General features: G+C 35.5%; 1 protein-coding gene across 1 annotated transcript in view; it reads left to right on the top strand.

The window, feature by feature from the left end:
• The window catches only part of LOC111161332 (leucine rich repeat kinase 2), a 130,871-nt gene extending 127,270 nt beyond the window's left edge, over positions 1-3,601 (top strand). The window contains exons 49-51 of the mRNA XM_022524930.1: positions 446-654; positions 2,678-2,749; positions 3,349-3,601. Coding sequence (XP_022380638.1) covers positions 446-654; positions 2,678-2,749; positions 3,349-3,470 — 403 coding nt within the window. The 3' untranslated portion in view covers positions 3,471-3,601. The remainder of the gene's footprint in view (positions 1-445; positions 655-2,677; positions 2,750-3,348) is intronic.
• The last annotated feature ends 13,906 nt before the right edge of the window (positions 3,602-17,507 follow it).

Genomic DNA, 17,507 nt, shown 5'->3' with positions numbered 1-17,507 from the left:
GCTCAGGGAAGAATTTAGTGGTTGGTATTGATATCTTTTACATGTAAATTACTAAAATTTAATTTTCCTTTATAACTTTTAGAGTTCATGGAAAGCTTTTGAAAATAACTTTCTCTTTATATTGGGCGAATTTATTCTTTTTTAAAACTGAATTACATAGGCTTGCTATTTATAAAAATTATGTCCATTTAATGTACTTCAGAATTTCTTGACATTAAGGGGCTATTGTTGTGTTATCTTTGATAACGTGTTTCAAGTACAGAAGCTACTTCAGCATTCTGTATTTTGCAAAACTAATTTTGTAGAATTTTAATGGTATATAACATATACTGTCATGTATTCATAATTCAAGATACTATATGTAGTGTGTATATGTAGGTATACATCTGTTTTCTCTCTTAATTGTTGATAAAACTATGAATGCATACTTTCTTTATGGTTTTAGGGAGGAAATGGTAAAAGTAAATGCAGAATCAAAACACAAACTGTCTTATACTGGGAGGGTGAAAACCCTGTGCCTCCAGAAGAACACTGCTCTCTGGATAGGAACTGGAGGAGGCCATATTTTACTCCTTGATCTTTCAACTCGTCGAATTATACGTATAATTCAGAATTTCTGTGACTCTGTCAGAGTCATGATGACAGCACAGTTAGGTAAGTTTCTTTCCTTTAGATCTTTTCCCATGTTGTTTGAGATTATAAAAATATGCTTTTATTTTTTATTTTTCTTTCACTTTCCAATGTCATGTGAAGTGTCTTGGAAGGTCACATAATGAAACAGGAATGGGAGACATTTGAATGGGGCCATTTAAAAAAATGGAGAGAGTAGATGCTCCCAGTCCCATGGAAAATCAGGTTATTGCAGCTGAGCACTGAATTTACATCTTACTTTCTATACCTAAGGCAAAAAGAGGAAATAGATAATGTTAAGTATTTTTAAATTTTAACCAAAGATATTAAAGCAAACATTTGTTTTGATCAGTTTATGCTTCCCACCCTTGTTAAATTTGGTTTTTCATTCTATAAGCAAATCTATATGCTTGTAACAATATATGCTGAACTCTGCAATGTGTGAATATTGACAATCATGATGTTTTAAGCAAACTTTGTCTTTTCTTTCTCTTTCTTTAAATACGAAAAAAATCATAACAGCACGTGAATATATTTTCTACGCAAATACATTCCATTGTTTTCTTTTAACCAATTATTTGGTTTAGAGAATAGTATTAGCATAAATGCAAAGTTGATCTGAAAATAACAATGGAATTAAGTTCTGCAAAACTAGAGTTTGTGTAACTAGCGAAGAGGTCAGAATGTGTTTGACAGGTGAAGAAAATAGTAAATTCCTCTAACAGGAATACATTAAGGAGGAACAAGTGTTTCTCCTTACTTTTATCCAGTTTTTATGAAGGGATTTTGGAGCTAGACAGAAGGAGTTGGACTAGATGCTGTGAGTGATTGGTTCGCTATCAGGATACATGTCCCCACAAGCAGAGCAGAAGGTCTCTAGTGAATTGTCTCTCTAGTTTTATTCTACCAAGGTTGTTCCAACCTCTCATTTAATTTCTATGTACTTTGGGACCCAAATGGTTGTTCCTTACTGACATTATGTGGGATTTCAGTGAGTTTAATTGATTTTTAAAATAAAGATAAATTTAAACAGACGCTACAAGGTGCGGCAGGCACAACATGGCTTCACCTCACCTTTCTGGCCTCTGCTAGTTACCACATTCCTCTGTGCTTTCTGCTCTAGTATATTTTCAGTCCCTCTGAAATACCATGCTTCATACTGCCTCAGGGTTTTTCATGAGCTGTTTCGTTCTTTGCTTATTTGATTTAAGTTAATGTCGTTAACTAAGCCAAGAAGATAGACTAAATTAACTCTTTCTTCAAAATAGCAGTTCCTGTCTCAAAGCCCCTGAGAAGTCAGTAATGATGACGTCAAACTTCTCTTTTTGGGGTCCTGGATCTTTTTCATTAATTTCAGTCTCCTCACTAGAACGTAAACTCCATGTGGGTTGGGTTTGCATGTGTTTGTTTGCCCTTTTACTGTTAGTGCTCAGCAGGGCTTCTTAGTGAATGACTTGAGAAGAAAGTATCGTTCTGTGACAGACTCTCAGTATATCCATCCATCCAATTTTTTATCCAAATGTTTCACATTTGACTAGTGCCAAAGCACCTTCATGCATACAATCTCATTTAACTATATAACTTGGGCTGTATAAACATTCAACCCAGTTTTCTTTCTTTTCTTTCTTTTTTTTTGAGATTTTTTTTATTTGACAGAGCGAGATCACAAATAGGCAGAGAGGCAGGCAGAGAGAGAGGGGGAAGGAGGCTCCCCGCCAAGCAGAGAGCCCGATGCGGGACTCGATCCCAGGACCCTGAGATCATGACCTGAGCCCAAGGCAGAGGCTTAACCCACTGAGCCAACCAGGTGCCCTCAACCCAGTTTTCAAAGGTTAAATTGTTTTCTCAGATTGACACAATTCCTAAAAATTGTAGCAAGGAATAGGTCACACATTTTCTAGCATTAAATAATTGCTAGTCTTGGAGTGTTTTTATTTAATATAATTGATGTGTCTCCAAAAGTAGAATCAAAAAAGTAAGTTCCAAGGACATTTTAAAGTCCAGCTTGTTATATTGATTTAACAGAAGACTCATGTTTTTTTTAAAGGAAGCCTTAAAAATGTCATGCTGGTTTTGGGGTATATCCGGAAAAGTACTGAAAGTTCACAACACCAAAAAGGTAATGTTTAATAAGATACTGTATTCCAAACACAGTGCAGTGACATCAATGATTATAATTAATATTATGTGTGCTACACATTTATAGCAAATATAACATATGCTATAATACTTCAGTATTTTTGATGGCTAGCTTCTTTAGAGTGTAAATAATCTAAGCATAAATCTTCAAAATTAAGTTTCAGTGATTTAACTATGTTGAGTATTTTTTGAGATGAAGTAGAAATATTGACCACTATAAAATGAGAACTAGCCCACATTGAAGCTAAATGTGGATATTTTTCCTTACAACTTACCAATATCCATATGAGATCTGATTTTGAACAGTGTTGGAAAAAATAATTTCTTTCAGAAAATGAAATGTTAGATTATTAAAGGTCCACACTCTTTTTGACATGTAGTAGTTTCTGTAAGACATTTAAAATATTTTCCAAATGGACTTTCTTATAAATAGCAGTAATTTAATACATTGTTTTTAGCTGTATTTATATATATATTTGTCCAAGACAACTAAATATAAGTGAACAAAGTAGAAATAAAATAAAAATGCCTTATGGCCAATCTTTGAAACCTGGTTTCATTTTTTTTTTTCTTTTGTAGAAATACAATCTTGTTTGTCTGTTTGGGACATCAATCTTCCACATGAAGTGCAAAACTTAGAAAAACATATTGAAGTGAGAAAAGAATTAGCTGAAAAAATGAGAAGAGTATCTGTTGAATAAGAGAGATATTGGAGATCATTGTCTTTGGGAGGGAAAATTATTCTCTTGTAAATATTTCTTTAAAACTGTTTACATGTGAAAAGGGTACTTCCACTTTTTGAAATAGCTCATATATATATATATATATATATATATATATATGAAGGAATATTTATATATTTTATTTTAAATATAAATATGTGTAAAAATAATTATCATTGAAAATGTGTTTTGAAGAACTATTTAAAATATAACTTTATATTTCCTACACATCCTAATTAATTTTGTGAATTAAGTAATGAAAGGAAAAGTCAAACGTACATAATTGCAGGACTCATACTAAAATTTACAAAGTGATTAATTTTATTGTCCATAAGGAAAGTAAACATTATTTAAAATTCTGCGCTTAAACAACACTGTTGTTTGATTACTTTCTAGGTGTTCTGCAAAGTAGAATAAAACTATTAGGACCGTTTCACATGTAATACATTCCTTCTTAGATTGCTTTTAAATGCAGTTATCGCATATGCTTGTAAACTGTCAATGAATTTTCACTAATAAAGCCATTTATTGGGATGTGCGTTCTCTTCATTGCTGATTCAAACAATGCATTTCATGCAACTTCCTTCCATATGAAAGAAAATGTCATGAAAAGTGCCGATGAGAAAATGTAACATATTGTTCCATATCCAGGAAAGACACACTTTCCACACTTTCTCTTTTCCTATTTCACAATTCTAACTTTGAATGTGGATACCCTGAAATTTGTATAATTGGTGTAAATACAATGTTCAGTCTTTCAGTGATATTTTTCATGTTTTAATTTGGAATCTCAGTGGTAAACCAGACGGCTGGTTACTTATTCCTAATCTCTGCTCTAACACTTCTACCTATCTTCTTCCTAAATTTGTGACTCTGCAAATCCTGCATCGCTCAGGTGAAAAACCACATTTCAGGATTCCACAACTCCCATCAAGACCATGGGGGCAAGTTTCTAACACTTTAGCTTACTGAAGGAGAAAGGAGCCTCAGGCTGTGATGGGTAAAAATACTTGCTAATCTAATCTCTAAATTATACCTAAGTTGTTTAAATATCTTCCTATTCATAATTTCAGACAATTCCCTGTAGTAGGATAACCAGTCCATTTAATATTCTCAGAACTGACTGATGTTGTACTATAAGATGATTTTAAAAATAATGGAGGAGTTTATTCCTGTGATATTTCTCATTGTTACTTTGTATTTATTGCAATTTTTTACAAAGATAATTATGAAGAAATATGTAAATGAACATTGTATTTAAATGGACTAATAAACATTTTCAAAGCATGTATAAGAATTTTAAAACTTTGTGATGTTTTATTTTTCACCTATAAGTCTACAGATAATCTGTCTAATGTGAAATTTTGTATTAATGTGTGTTTGGGATATATAGAAAATGCTAACTCAGGGTTTCTCTTGAGGGTTTTATTTAGTTTTCTATTGAACACATAATTTTCAGGATCCCAGGATAAAACCTGATAGACCTGATATATTTCATATTCAAGTGTTCATGAAAATTTTCCCAAGAGGATTGTTCACTCGAGTACTGAAAAAAAAATGACTTCAAAAAAATTTATTAAAAAAAAATTGACAGTCATTTTAAGTTTTTCCTGGCTAGAAGTCTCAAATAAGCTACTAATCTTTATAAAAGCAAAAGCACTTATCTTAATAGAAAATATTTGGGGAAGGATGTTTAAATTTAAAAAGGAAGCCCCCGGAGTCTAATTCTGGAAAGCACTATGGATTATATGTGGACTACTTTAAGTAAAATTCATCTTACTTTTCATCAAGACTGTGATATAAATTGATGAAACAAGCAAAAGTAGCAAAATTTTTTTGAGAACTTTCCTAAATTGAAGATACTGAGGGTAGGTCATCTCGAAAAACCCCTGGCACTTTGCATCTTTATGTAATCCATCACTGTGGATAGCTCAACACCTAACTTGGGAAACTGAATGCTTTTGGTTTTCATGGAAACTCATCAGCTATACAGTAAAATCTTAAACTGTGCCAACTCGGGGGAAATTGAAATTTTCATTCTCCATCTGGCCAGTTTCCTAGACTTGGGGCCATTGTTTCCAGTAACAATTCAGAATCTGATGGTTTAAAAGCACACAGGTACTTGGTTCTTCCCATTCCTCAAGGTACTTGGAGTGTTCCTAGAACCTTTGTTTTGGGCTGGGAGCCAAGTCTACAGTTAATACACTGTGAGTGGTGAGCAGAAACTTGGCTTTCCCTTTGTGCTGTCCTCACTGGGAAGTCTCTGCTAGGGACATTCTCAGCCTAAGACAAAGAGTAGGGAGAGGGATGCTGGTGTCAGCCTCTGGGTTATGGGGGGGAATACTGCTTGGCCTCCAGAGATTCCAAGTTCCCATGGCAATAGGGCCTAGGCAACCAGACTTCATGGAGTACCTTATTTGTGTAACTATTATTTAGGGGCTTCACCATGTTTACTAGTCTGAACACGACTCAGAGGAGGTTATTATTATACCCATTTATTTCTGAAAATACAAACCAGGGGATAAATGCTGTGTTAGAAGTATTATGGGACAAAACAAACGACCTTATGGGGAAAAAAGGAGAGAGGCAAGCCGGGAAACAGACTCTGAACTCTAGAGAGCAAACTGATGGTTACAGGGAGTGGGGATGGGTAACACGTGATGGGGATTAAGGAGTCCACTTGAGTACAGTGTGTTGTAGGAACGCGTTGAAGCACCAGGGGGAAGAGTTAAGATGGCAGAGGAGCAGGAGGACCCTGAGCTTGCCTCTTCTCTCCAACATGGGTAAATAGTTAGCAAATCATTCTGAACACCAAAGAAATCAGTTGGAGGTCAGGGAGAACTAAAACGACAAGTCTACAAGTAGAAAAGCGACCACCTTTTGGATGGTGGGAGTTGCAGAAGTTCACTCGGGGGAGACGTGGCGGTGGATCCCGCCGGTGGGGAAGGAGCCCGCTTATGGAGGTAAGCGGTATTAGAGGCTGCGGAGCGCAAAAGCTGAACTTACAAATTTGCTTCAGTAGGGGACGTGCCTGGATTGAAGGTGCACAACTGGTAAAAAGGGGCAGAATCCCAGGAGTGACAGAGTGGTCTGAGGATCCTCAGGGTCCCAGGAAGAACACGTGGCGCCAAGGCACGGTGCTGTTTCCAGGCACAGGAGGCTGGAAGCACAGAGAGCCGCAGGTCTCGGTGCAGGCTTCGGCTCTAACCTGCAAACCGCGGCACCGCTGTGGGACCCCTTTCCTGGGACAGCCTGGCAAGTGTGGGGAGGAGTAGTGTGTACCTGGAGGAACGGTGTGGGTCTGCGCCCTGGCCATCCCTGAAATTTGGAGTTAACTCCAAAAGGCTCAGACAAGGATTGGGTGAATGCAGGGGTCAGATGCAAATCAGTAAAACAAGTAAGGCGATTGCTCTTCTGTGAGGGTTCACTGAAGAATGGGGCTGTGAAATTTCAGCACTGAGGCTAGAGAGCCGGGTGCAGCCCTTTTCTTTTCTTTCATTCTCTCTCTTCCTTCCCTTCCCTCCTCTCTCCCTCCCTTACCCTTTTCTTCTTTCTTTTCTTTTTTTAAGATTTCATTTATTTATTTAGAAAGAAAACAAGTGGTTGGGCGAGGCGGAGGGAGAGGGAGAAGCAGGATCCCCGCTGAGCAGGGAGCCTGGTGTGGGTGAGGGGGGATCCCAGGACCTTGAGATCACAACCTGAGCCAAAGGCTGATAATCAACTGAGTCACCCAGGTACCCCATGGGTGCAGCCATTTTCGTCCCACCCATCAGGGCTGAAAGCCTTCAGAGAATTCAACAGTGCCACTTAGTGGAAGCCAGAGCTGTGTACACCAAGCCCTGACCGCTGTGCCCTGGAGGCACATTTCTTTTCTTACAAAGATTTTATTTATTCTTATTCTTATGAGAGAGAGAGAGAGAAAGAACACAAGTAGGCAGAGCAGGCAGAGGGAGGAGAAGCAGGCTTCCTGCTGAACAGGGAACTCCACAGGCGGCTCAATTCCAGGGCCCTGGGAATCACAACCTGAGCTAAAGGCAGGCGCTTAACTGAATTAGCCACCCAGGCGCCCCCTGGAGTCACATTACCACTGAAACAGCAGAATGAGCCCAGCAGGCCCCTCTCCCAGGAGACCTGCACAAACAACTGGCTTGCACAAGTTTATTGATCATTATGAGGCTACAAAATCTTCAACTCTAGGGAAATAGAATTGAGCTTCCTTTTTACTTTTATTCTTTATTTCTTTATTATTTTTTCTTTTATTTTCTTATATTTTCCAATTCCTTTTTAAAATTTTTTATTATTTCTAAAATTTTATATATACACTTTACATATACATTTTTAATTTTTTGTCTATTTTCATTTATTTTATTTTTTATTTTGTATCATTGTGGGATCTAAAGCCTTTAAATAGACCAAAACACACCCAGGATCCAGGTTGTTGTTTTTTTTTTTCTTGTGTTTTTGTTTTTCTTGGGGTTTTTTATTGTTGTTTGTTTTTTCTTTTTCTTTGTTTTTTCTTTGTTTTCATGGTTTTTTGTTTGTTTGTTTTGTTTTGTTTCTGTTTTTGTTGTTCTTTTTTCTCTTTCTTCTTTTCTTTTCTGGGCAAAATGGTGAGATGGAGGAATTCACCCCAAAAGAAAGAACACAAGGTAGAACTTATGGCCAGGGATTTAATCAAATCAATATACAGACATCTTGTCTGAACTAGAATTTAAAACAGTAATTATAAGGATACTAGCTGAGCTTGAAAAAAGCATAGAAAAAAGCATAAAAAACTAGAGAATCCCTTACTACAGAGGTAAAAGAACTAAAATCTAGTGAGGCCAAGATGAAAATGCTATAACCAAGATGCAAATACAAGTCCGTAAAAATGGGGATGGATGAAACAGGAGCAAATCAGTGATACAGAAGATAAAATTAGGGAAAACAATGAAGCAAAAAAGAGGGAGAGAAAGGTAATGGGCCATGAAGGTAGACTTAGGGAACTCAGCAACTTAGTAAAATGTGGTAACATTCATCTAGGAGTCTCAGAAGATGAAGAGAGAAATAAAAGGGCAGAAGGTTTATTTGAACAAACTATAGCCACAAACTTCTTTGAGTGGAGAAAAAAAAGACTGAAAGTAACAAAGACTAAGAAGAATCAAGAGAACATCACCAGATACACCAACTCTACAGGAAACACAGTGGCACTAAATATTTCTCAATAACCACTCTGAAAGTAAATGGACTAAATATGTCAATCAAAAGACATAGGATATTAGAATGGATTAAAAAAAAAACAAGTTTATAAAAAATAAAAAAATAAAATAAAAAAAACCCAAGATCTATCTATATGTTGCCAAGAAACTCATCTTAGACCTAAAGATAACTGCAGATTGAAAGTGAGGGGATGGAGAACTATCATGCTAATGGAGGTCAAGAGAAAGCTGGAGTAGCCATACTTATATCAGACAAACTAGATTTTAAAACAAAGACTATAACAAGGGCAGTCTGGAAGACTGGAAGAAGAGATTATATCAAAATTAAGGGTCTATCCATGAAGAAGGTCTAAAAATTATAAATACTTATGCCCCCAACTTGGAAGCATCCAAATATATGAATCAATTAATAATAAATATAAAGAAACTCATTGATGATAGTACAGTAGTAGTAGGGAACTTTAACACCCCACTTACAGTAATGGACAGATCATCTAAGCAGAAAATCAACAAGGAAACAATGGCTGTGAATGACACACTGAACCAGATGGACTTAACAGATATATTCAGAACTTTTCATCCTAAAGCAGCAGAATACACATTCTTATTGAGTGCACTTGGAACATTTTCCAGAGTAGATCATATATTGGGTCACAAATCAGCCCTCTACAAGGATCAAGATCAAGATTATACCATGCATATTTTCAGGTTACAACACTCTGAAACTGGAAGTCAAATACAAGAAAAAAATTGGAAAGAACCTCAAATACAAGGAGATTAAAGAACATCTTACTAAAGGAAGGAATAGGTTAGCCACAAAATTAAAGAAGAATTAAGGAAATACATGAAACAAATGAAAATGAAAGCATGACAGCCCAAAACCTTTGGGATGCAAAGGCAGGTCTAAGAGGAAAGTATATTGTAGTACAGGCCTACCACAAGATGCAAGAAAAGTCTCAAATACACAACCTAACCTTAGACCTAAAGGAGCTAGAAAAGGAAGAGCAAATAAAGTCTAAAGCCAGTAGAAGAAGGGAAATAATGAAGATTAGAGCAGAAATAAATGATATAGAGATAAAAAAAGCCCCAGGAAAATGGAGTATGGAAATTCAGAGCTGATTCTTTGAAAGAATCAATAAAATAGATAAAACGAAGCCAGACTTATAAAAAAGAAAAAGGAAAGGACCCAAATAGATAAAATCACAAATGATAGAGGAGAGCTCACAACCAACACTATGGAAATACAATTATAAGAGAACACTATGAAAAATTACATGCCAACAAACTAGGCAAACTGGGAAAAGTGGACAGATTCCAGAAACTTAAAACTTACTACCAAAACTGAAACAAGAAGAAATAGGAAATTTGAACAGACCCATAATCAGCGAAGAAATTGAATCAGTAATCAATACTCTGCCAGCAAATAGGAGTCCATGGCTGGATGGCCTCTGAGCAGAATTCTACCAAACATTTAAAGAAGAATTAATACCTATTCTTCAGATACTGTTCCAAAAATGGAAGGAAAACTTCCAAATTCATTCCAAGAAGCCAGTATTACCTTGATCCCCAAACCAGACAAAGACATCACTAAAAATGAAAATCCCTGATGAACATGGATGCAGAAATTGTCACCAAAACACTAGCTAATCAGATCCAACAGTGCAGTGAAAGGATTATTCACCACAACCAAGTGGGATTTTTTTTCCTGGGCTTCAAGGGTGGTTCAACCCTTCACAAATCAATCAATCAATGTGATGCACCACATTAATAAAAGAAAGGGCAAGGACTGTATGATCTTCTTAACAGATGCAGAAAAACCATTGACAAAATACAGCATTCTTTCTTGATAAGAACTCTCTGCAGTGTATGGATAGAGGGAACATACCTCAATATCATAAAAGCCATATACAAAAAACCCACAGCAAATACCATTCTTAATAGGGAAAAATTGAGACCTTTTCCCCTAGGGCAGGAATATAACAAGGATGTCCACTCTCACCTCTGTTGTTCAACATAGTATTGGAAGTCCTAGCCTCAGCAATCAGACAAAAAGAAATAAAAGGCATAGAAACTAGCAAACAAGTAAAACTTTCACTGTTGCAGACATCATACTCTATATAGAAACCTAAAAGACTCCACCAAAAAAATTGCTAGAATACATATTTGAATTCAGTAAAGTCATAATATATAAATTCAGTTTGCAGAAATCTGTTCCATTTCTATAAAATAATAATGAAACAGCAGAAAAAGAAATCAAGGAATCAGTCCCATTTGCAAGTACACCAAAACCAGTAAGATAACCTAGGAATAAGTCTAACTAAAGAAGTAAAAGATCTATACTCAGTCAAAGACAAATACCATGTGATCTTACTCCTATGTGGAAATTAAAAGAAAACAGATGAATATATGGCAAGGGGGGAAAGAAAAAAAAAAAAAAAAGAGAGAGGGGAAACAAGCCATAAGAGATTCTTTATGGTAGAGAACAAACTGAGGGTTGGTGGAGAGAGGTGGGTGGGGAATGGGCTAGATGGGTGATGAGTCTTAAGGAGGGCACTTGTTGCAACGAGCACTGAGTGTTGTATATAAGTGTTGCATCACCAAATTATACTCCAGAAACCAATATTGCATTGTATGTTAACTACCTAAAAATAAATAAATAAATAAAGTGTTGAATCACTAAATTGTACACCTGAAACTAATATTACACTGTATGTTAACTTATGGGAATTTAGTATTTAAATTTAATTTAAATTAAATGGAATTTAAATAAAAACTTTAAAAAATGTATTATGGGAAAGAAGAGAATGTACCTATCTGGCCAGAGAGTGGAGCATCTGGGAGGACATAGAAAACCCAGTTTTGAAGCAGATGCATTCAAGACCAATAAGCACTCAACAGTCCCAGGGTGGGATAAGCATTCTAGGCAGAGGAATCACATATGTGCTACTTGGGAGCATGAGACTATTTTAAAAGCATCCTATTAAATACTATTAAATACTGGGATTTGTGACAACTTCCAATCCCTAGAGAACTTACATCTACTGTAGAAGGAGACACTTAAGTAACTGATGATGCAAAAATATATACTTATGTGTTTATAAAGCATTTTACTATGAAATGTGAGACTGTAAAACTAATGAGGTCTTTGGGGTACATGTTTGCTACAATGAAATTAGGAAAGATTTTGAAACAAGTTTATCTCACTCATTATAAATGAGCCCAAAGTAACTAACTTACTTGCTTTCATGATGGAAATAACTGGCTAATAGTATGGAGTTTCCTTAAGAAGTTAAAAATAGAACTACCCTACAATCCAGCAATTGTACTACTAGGTATTTATTTACCCAAAGGATACAAAAATGCAGATTCAGAATACAATACAGAATTCAAATACCCAAAGGACACAAAAATACACACACACACACACACACACACACACACACACACACACACAGAGGAATATTACTCAACCATCAAAAAGAATGATATCTTGCCACTTGCACTGATGTGGATGGAGCTAGAGTGTATTATGCAGAGTGAAATAAGACAACTACCATATAATTTCATTCATCCGTAGAATTGAACAAAGCAGATGAACATAGGGGAAGGAAAAAAAGAGAGGGAAGCAAACCATAAGAAGACTCTGTTTTGGATATTTATGATAATTTTATTTTTTAAAATCTAGTACAAAGTCAAATTTCTCAGTAACCATTGAATCAGTAGCCTAAAAAGAACCATTTATGGTAATTCAGCAAAGAAATTACAGAAAAAGTTCAGAGAATGTTGCAAGAAGATGATATAGTTATGTAGTACCATTATACTTTCATGCTATCACTTCAACCTCAATACTGTCTGGTAATTGATTAAAATCCTTTGGCATTGAAATCATTCTAGATTATTCATTTCTTGCTTTTTTTTTGATTCAATATATTATGTCTTCCTAAATTCCATCGACTTTCAAGAAGTAGGAAAAGTACTGTAGATAACAAATGATATAGAACAAACAGGGTTGATGGAAGGAGGTGGGTGGGAGGTGGCTAAATGGGCGATATTAAGGAGGGCACTTGTTGACATGACCGTTGGGTGTTATATGTAAATGACAAGCCACTGAATTCTACACCTGAAACCAATTTTACCACATATGTTAACTAGAATTTAAATGAAAACTTGAAAAAAAGGGTGTATACAATATAATTTACTACAGTGGGAGCCCAATGGGTAAAATGTTACATTTGTAAGCTTATTCTCTCATGTTGGCATTGTTTTGATTTCTTGTTATGTATGGTATAGTGCAAATGAAGTATTTAGGCAACAAGTAACAAGTAATAAAGTAACAAGTAACAAGTAAGTAAATAAAGTAACAAGGCAACCATAGATAGAAGCTGCTTGTAGGTAAGAGTATTCTTTGACCATAAACTTTGCTTAGATGGATTTCTGCTGCCAATCACCAGATATATACATATTTGTCACAGGATTGAATCAAAGAAATCTTTGCTGAAGACAGATCAATAATAACATTGTTATTTTGACTAAAGTCATGCTTTCAGAAAGAGGATAAGTTTACTTTAGGGATGAGGATTTCTTTGATGAGACCCTACCACTTAGGATAAACAAAGTATGCCTAAGAAGAAATCTAAAAAGAACTTGGAAATTTACTGCTCTATGTTCCAAGTTGGCTTGTAATAACAAGGAGATTTCCTGGTATCAAAATGAAAGTGAAGTTGCAAAGAGCTGTATGAGGGTTTCTTTTCTTTTCTTTTCTTTGAAATTACTACATAAACACATTAAGTGCAACTCTATCTTTGTTTTTAACCACAAACATACTTAATCTGTTATTATATTGACCAGTGCAGTTGATAACATTTATGATTTTCTCTAGTTTGGTGGATGGTCTGCAGGTGCTGTTGTTGTTTTGGGGAGGGGGAGGTGTCTCCGTAGTAGAAGAGAGCAACACTGAGGATGAGGATCATCTGATGAAAATTCTGCCTCAGCACAGAGTTACTTTTTCCATGTAACTTTTATACATTACAGTAACTACTCTCTGCTCCCCTCCCCTCCTACATACAATATGAGGTTTTGCTATTTATTTGTTTCTGAACTACTTTACTGAGGGGCATGATGTCTGTGGCACATAATTACATCCAGGAAATTAACTTTGGTGTTCAAAACCTTCTATGAATTTCTGATGATTTCTAGGAAGTTCTTTATTCTTGCAGTAGGGAATTATAAAATAAATGAGATCATTTCAGTCTTATGTGTCAAGCCTGCTTGAGTACATCTGTGAGTATCTTTATTTAGCAAGAGGGATTTTATTTCAAAGATAAATATAAGTATTAGCTACATAAAATAGAATGTCTTCCTTGATACATACTTATTTCAAAATAAACATAAGTGGCAGAAATATCTGGTAATATTCTAAGTGAACACTATTATGTTAAGCTCTTAAGTCAATTCAATTACATTTTTGTTAAATGCTCTCAATTATTTTACACATTTTGGTGTTCCATAAAGATAATTAGTATGTGTCAATTACAGAAAAAATAAGTAGTCCTCACCCATTGACTACTGACACTTTACTTTTTACAAACTCCTGTTGGGTTATTCACTTTATATTAAAGAAACTGGTTTTCTAGGTATAGACTTGTTTTTTAAATATCATAATACAAATTATCATTTTTTTCTTCAAATGATTTTTAAACTTTCAAGGTAATGTAAATAAGAAGAAAGAAAATTGACATAATTTGAAACATTGAAGGAGATTTAAATTTTTTTTAAATTTAAAGTCAATTAATTAACATAGTATATTATTAGTTTCAGAGGTCAGTGATTCATCAGTCTTATATAATACCTAGTGTTCATTATATCACATACCCTCCTTAATGTGATCCCCCAGTTAGCCCATCCTCCCACTTCTTGCTTTCCAGCAACCCTCAGTTTGTTTCCTATGATTAAGAGTCTTTTATGGTTTGTCTCCTTCTCAGATTTTGTCTTGTTTTATTTTTTCCTCCCTTCCCCTATGGTTTTCTGTTATGTTTCTTAAATTTCACATATGAGGGGCATCATCTGATAATTGTCTCTGTCTGATTGACTTTTTTCACTTAGCATGATTCCCTCTAGTTCCATCCATGTCATTGCAAATGGCAGATTTCATTTCATTTTATATATATATATCCATGTTGAAGGAGACTTTTATAACATAATTGCACATTTTGGAAAAAGTGAAGAAGTACTCAACCTAAATCTTTAGTCATTAGTTGAAGGTCTGTGTGTCAGAAACCTATGGGAAAGTCTCCCTTGTAAGTCTATATTGACAGAAGAATTAATTATTTTCCCTTCATACATCAGAGTCAAAGAAACTGGAAGTGAGAAATGTGGGCTCTGAGCTCATGGTTATACCAGCTGGCCGGCCCAATCTCTTTGTATCAGTGTCCTCATGTGTAAAAAGATGAAAAAATATTACCGCATATAGCTGTGAGAAGCATATTCTCTTCAGATCCTCCTTATCCCCAAACCTTAAAGAACTTTAGCTGCTTTATATTTGTTGATGAAAGAAGGTAAATTTTGAAGTTCGAAGCTTGTAGATGGAGCCAATATTCTGCTGATCATTCATTCTGCTGAGTTACTTAAGTGACAGACTATGGTCCCTAGATTGCGTATCACAGGTATCAGTGGCTGAGTAACTTGGTATCCCATCAAACTAACACTCTGAATGTTTGTTCAGCCTTTGTTTAGTGAGACCTAGGAGAAACTGATTTTTTGTTAACAAAAATAATGTGAAAACAAATTGGCCTTGGTTTTATTTCCAGTTATATGGCAATGATTTGGAGAGGTCCAGCCACTTAAAACTAAAAGGTTTAGATAAAAAGAAAGATCTGCTAAGATGGTATGGAATTATCAGGACAAAGTCAAAGTGAGGGTGAGAACGCAGTGATGTAAGCAGATCATCACATCTACTCCCCACCTCCACCCCGCCATGAGCATTTGCTGATACTAGTGAACTTGAACTGCAGTTTCCTTAGCTTTGAGTGGATTGGAGGGCAGAGGACATATCCCAACACACCTTATGCTTTGGAGTCAAATACACAGCTATTTCCATTAGGTGGGGCACTGAAGGATACATCTCAGTGTAAGTGACAAGGAGGAGTAGAACTGCCCCATCCTCTCTCACTGGGACAGCATGGTCCTGAGACCGCCCATAAGTTCGCCCTTCTGGAGCTACAATCCAAATTCACATCATGAATATTATTAAAAACCAAATCATTCAAACTATTGATTAAATGAAAAATGTTTTAAAGTCCTTGAATTAGCTAGGAAGAGGGTAAACACATTTAGATTTTGATAAATATATATGTACTGTCATTTCTAGAGTAACCACTAAAAGAATAAGTAAAGAGTGTATAACTTCTAAAGTAGTTGAGGAGAAAAAAGAAATTATAAAATATTTTTCAATCCAAATGAAGGCAAGAAATGAGTGAAATATAAACAGAAAAAGTGGGATAGATTAAAAAAATATACCATAGGTATAAAATCAAATATATCAGTTTTTACATTAAATGTAAATAAACTTAATGATCCAATTAAGAAAATATATTCAAACTTGGTAAAAATAAAAACCCATCTGTAAAGTATGAGATACAACTAAAATTTTTAAAACACATAAATATTGAACATAAAATAAGAGACATACAGACACACACAAGTAGTAACCAAAATGAAGCCAGGGTGGCTATATTAGTAGTAGACAAGCTAGACATTAAGGCAGGTTTCATTATAGAAGTAAAGAGGATCACTTCATAATGCAAAATGTTTAATTCATTATGAAGATGTAATTTTTAAATATATATGCAAAATATGCATTTAAATTTATTTAAATCTAAAATACATAAAGCAAAAGTTAGCAAAACTGCAAAGAATGATTAGACATATAAGAGTGAGAAATTTTAATATACCTTTCTCTTTACTTGGCAGAGCAACTAGACAGAAGTACAAATTGGTGAGGACAGAGGTTTGAATAGCATAGTGAAAAATTTTGACATGATGGAGATAAAAAGACTATTGCAAGCAGTATCTGTACCATACGTGTTTCTTTTTCAGCCACACAGGGAACATTTATAGAAACTTACTGTAAGCTGGTTCACAAGTCATTCGTTTAATCATTTAATTTTAAAGGGCTGAAATCATACAGGTTTATTGTCTCACCAGAATGTAATTAAGATAAAAATCAATTGATGTACTACACCTTGGCTAATTGAATTTAAATTAAAAAGAAAAAAAATCAATTGCAAAAAGAGTCACAGGTTGGCAAGCTGACTCTGATATAGAAATCGGTGTGCAGGAAGTTTATCAAAAGTGCTTCTTAGGGGTGCCTGGGTGGCTAAGTAGGTTAAAGCCTCTGCCTTCTGCTCAGGTCATGATCTCAGGGTCCTGGAATCAAGCCCTGCATCGGGCTCTCTGCTTAGCAGGGAGCCTGCCTCCCCCCTCTCTCTGCCCACCTCTCTGTCTACTTGTGATCTCTCTCTCAGTCAAATTTTTTAAAAAAGTGCTTCTTAGATCCACACATGGGTTAGGGTATAGAAAGGAAGCAGGATGAGGCAGAAGGAGAAGCTGAGTGGTGCCACAGCAAGACCTCGGTTAACCTCATGGAGAAATTTCAAGCTACTATAGCTTTTCAGGGTTGTCTAAGTTGGAGTGAGGGACCCAGGACTTTATACCCATCATTGACCAGTCATTGGATGTGGGATATCTGGACAGGGCAAAGTGAACTTGGGCATGACAGCACTTCAGCAGAGGCATCTGTAGGAAAAGGCTGTAAGACAAG

This window comes from Enhydra lutris, unplaced genomic scaffold (genome assembly GCF_002288905.1).
Source record: "Enhydra lutris kenyoni isolate GAN:26980312 unplaced genomic scaffold, ASM228890v2 scaffoldscaffold84, whole genome shotgun sequence".
Lineage (NCBI taxonomy): Eukaryota > Metazoa > Chordata > Mammalia > Carnivora > Mustelidae > Enhydra > Enhydra lutris.
Note: the sequence above shows the minus strand (reverse complement) of the source record. Positions and strands in the feature narration are given on the sequence as shown.